Below are 3,015 nucleotides of genomic sequence, written 5' to 3'. Positions count from 1 at the left end.
CCCCCCCGCCCCCCCGTATATTTAACTTTGTTCTTGGAAAAGCAACTTTTTTTTAGGATTCGCGTTTCAGTAGTACATAAGCTCCCATTACTGCCAGAAGAGCATACTGCAAAAGAAAACAGAGAATAGAGACTGATTACAATTTCTCTTCATGGAAGCTCCGAAATGACAAACTGTTCAAGATGCGCCCTCTCCCACAGCACACCTTACAGACGAGCACACAGAGTTGTGTTCCTACAGAATTACAAGAATATTTTAATGTGAACGTTATAAAGGGGCATCGCAACTGTGTAAACTTATGTTATGACATTCCTATAAATGTTTTCAAATTAGTGGATAACAGACGAGCTAAAATAAGGAAGAAAACAACTCATTTTACCTTAGGTACCAAACCCCAGGAACAAATGTGTTATTATGTATTGTTCTATACAAGATTCCTACTGACTGTACTTGCTATTTTATAGTTTTAAGTTAAAGTATGTAAAACACCTGTATACATACCTTAAATTTTGGATAGTCATTCATTATTATAGTTACCATACCAACATAAGGCAAAAATCTGTAATTGACAAAACAGATGAAGGTAAAGTTAACGCTCAAATGTTACATGGAAAGGTTTCCATGTTACTCAGTCTTGAATATTTTAGAGAATGTATTTCAGAGAAAAAAATCCAGATAGACAGCAAGAGCTTTAAAGACAATATGTACTTAATGAAAAATTGGGAGCAAGATCTCTCAGATTTCCCTCTCCTCCCATCCTTCATCTTGCTGCAAATTATTTGTAGCATTAAAAATACACATGAATCCCAGAAATGGCAAGTGAATATCATCATAATGAGGGGTACCCAGACAAGCCCAACATCCTGCACCCAGGGGAATCAGCTTCTCAGGGTCTCCTGCCCTTCTGCAGCTATAAAAGCCGTATTATCTAACACAAAAGTATTTGAAATTAGCACTTAACGCAGTCTATCAGCATTAAAGGTGCAGAGGGACACTTGTTCTGCTTCTTTTTATTTATCTTGAAGGCAGGCACAGAATCTAAAAAAAACCCAACCAAATAAATAGTCTTGCAGAAAAGTATGTTGTACTGTTATGCAAGTTAACCCTATATTTATGACAACTTTCAGGCAAGAAAATACAGAAATAAATGTATAACATGATAGAAGAAGTCCTACTTTCCGCTGGGTCTGGCCTGTGATGGTAACCTCAGCCTACTGCACACAGAACTCACATCAAGCTTCTCATGGTATCACGAAGACTGTCACAGCCCAGACAACATTTTGCCACAGGCTCTAAGCAAAAGGATTCCAAACAAGAGCAGTGTAAAACAATCATTTACACTTGTCACTAATGCCTATCTGAATGCAAAATGTCTTTTTTTTTTCCTTAGATAAAAATTTAAACAAGTTATTGGAGAAAAATCTTAAGATATTTCATCTCAGCTGGGAAAGGGGACAAAGTCAAAAGACAAACCCTTGCATAAAATTCTTGTGGAATGTGGAAATAATTTCCTAGTAATTCCTCGCAATTATAAGGATAAGTTGGTTAATTTCATACTTACTGGTGAATTATATCTTAAATGTGCCATTTTTTCAAAACATTAATTTTCACTCTCCACGTCAGCGAGAGCACTCCAGAAAGCAACTTTTCCAGGTAAAGTAGGTTTTTTTTAATTACTATTTTATTTAAGAAATTAAAAAACCACCATACCAGGTCTAGTTTGTACCAACAGCACAACTGATTTAAACTCTAGATTTCCTATTTTAGTTACAAAGAACACAGACATTTTGCATTACTTACCCTCTTGCTCTTCCAACCACATCTTTCTTCTCTAACCAGTTCTGACCTTCTTTGTACAAGCCTCTATCATCAACTTCGTTATTATCACCTTTGGTCAGAAACTTGATGTTCCCATTTTCTCTAGAAGGCAATCAGGTGATAAACTAAATACCACTTCATTCACAAACCTCAATTAACATCTGCAAAGCACACGAAGATGTGCTACAAGATTAGATAACAATGTTTACTTCCAGTCTGCTTATTTAACAAACACCATTAACTCGTTAACATTACAGACTTCACTGACAGAGTCAAGAGATTTTAATATGAAGGGTTTTTTTAAAACACTCCTAGATTGTCATTTGACATAAGCAATTACACAATGAACATGAAAGGGACATTGCCCATCTAGAGCAGGCACTCAGCTTCCTCAACAAAACCAGTATGTGCCTATCTATGGAAGAAAAAAAAAAGCCCTCTGCATTTTCAACAGAATAGAAATTTAACTCTGAGATTCCAAATAATACCCTACTAAAAGGTTTTTTGTTTGTTTTTTTGTTTTTTTTTTTAATGTGGTGTTGGGGGTTTTTTGGTTGGTGGTTTTGGGTTTTTTTTAGGGGGGTGCTTGTTTGGGTTTTTTTTAATAAATTGTAGAATAAGATCATGTGAAGTCATCAGACATTAGAGAATTAATTTGAACCACAAATTTCATATGAGGTAGACCCTAAAAATCTTCCCTTAGGAAAAAAAGTCATATAATAACACAACGCTTTAGGCAATTTCCAAAATACACTTAACTCTTTGTAGCCATATTTATGTCAAAATAAAGCTTTGTCCTACTTTTGATGGACATAAATGTTGAAGACCCTCTAAAGTAGCTGCCCATCTGCCCCAGATTTGGGATTTTGTCACTAACATTCCAATTCAGTTTTAGGTCACTCATTAGTTGCTAAACAATATAGTGAGTTCCAGGCAAAACCCCACTTAACATTTACTTATTACTGTGGCAAATAAAAAAATACACGCAATCAGTCTTTAAATAACGCAGACAGAACATTATGTGGGGTTTGTAGGGGATTGTACGGAGAAACCCAAGCGACAGAAACACTTCTGAGGGCAAGGGGGTGCCTGTGGAGTTGAGACCCAGGCTGCTCCCTCCGACCGGAGCTGCCTGACTTCTCCAGGCCACTGAGGCAGCTCCTTCCTTTTTGTAGGAACAGAGGTTTAAGATCCCGA

The 3,015-nt window shown here is 36.7% G+C and overlaps 1 protein-coding gene across 1 annotated transcript in view; it reads right to left on the bottom strand.

The window, feature by feature from the left end:
- LOC104467796 (signal peptidase complex catalytic subunit SEC11C) overlaps positions 1 to 3,015 on the bottom strand; it is a 5,294-nt gene that overhangs the window by 112 nt on the left and 2,167 nt on the right. Inside the window, exons 3-5 of the mRNA XM_010081700.1 lie at positions 1,801 to 1,920; positions 502 to 559; positions 10 to 106 (exon numbers count right to left, since the gene is read on the bottom strand). Coding sequence (XP_010080002.1) covers positions 53 to 106; positions 502 to 559; positions 1,801 to 1,920 — 232 coding nt within the window. The 3' untranslated portion in view covers positions 10 to 52. The remainder of the gene's footprint in view (positions 1 to 9; positions 107 to 501; positions 560 to 1,800; positions 1,921 to 3,015) is intronic.

Source organism: Pterocles gutturalis, unplaced genomic scaffold, assembly GCF_000699245.1.
Source record: "Pterocles gutturalis isolate BGI_N339 unplaced genomic scaffold, ASM69924v1 scaffold45009, whole genome shotgun sequence".
Taxonomy (NCBI): domain Eukaryota; kingdom Metazoa; phylum Chordata; class Aves; order Pterocliformes; family Pteroclidae; genus Pterocles; species Pterocles gutturalis.
This window is presented reverse-complemented; position numbering and strand designations above follow the sequence as displayed.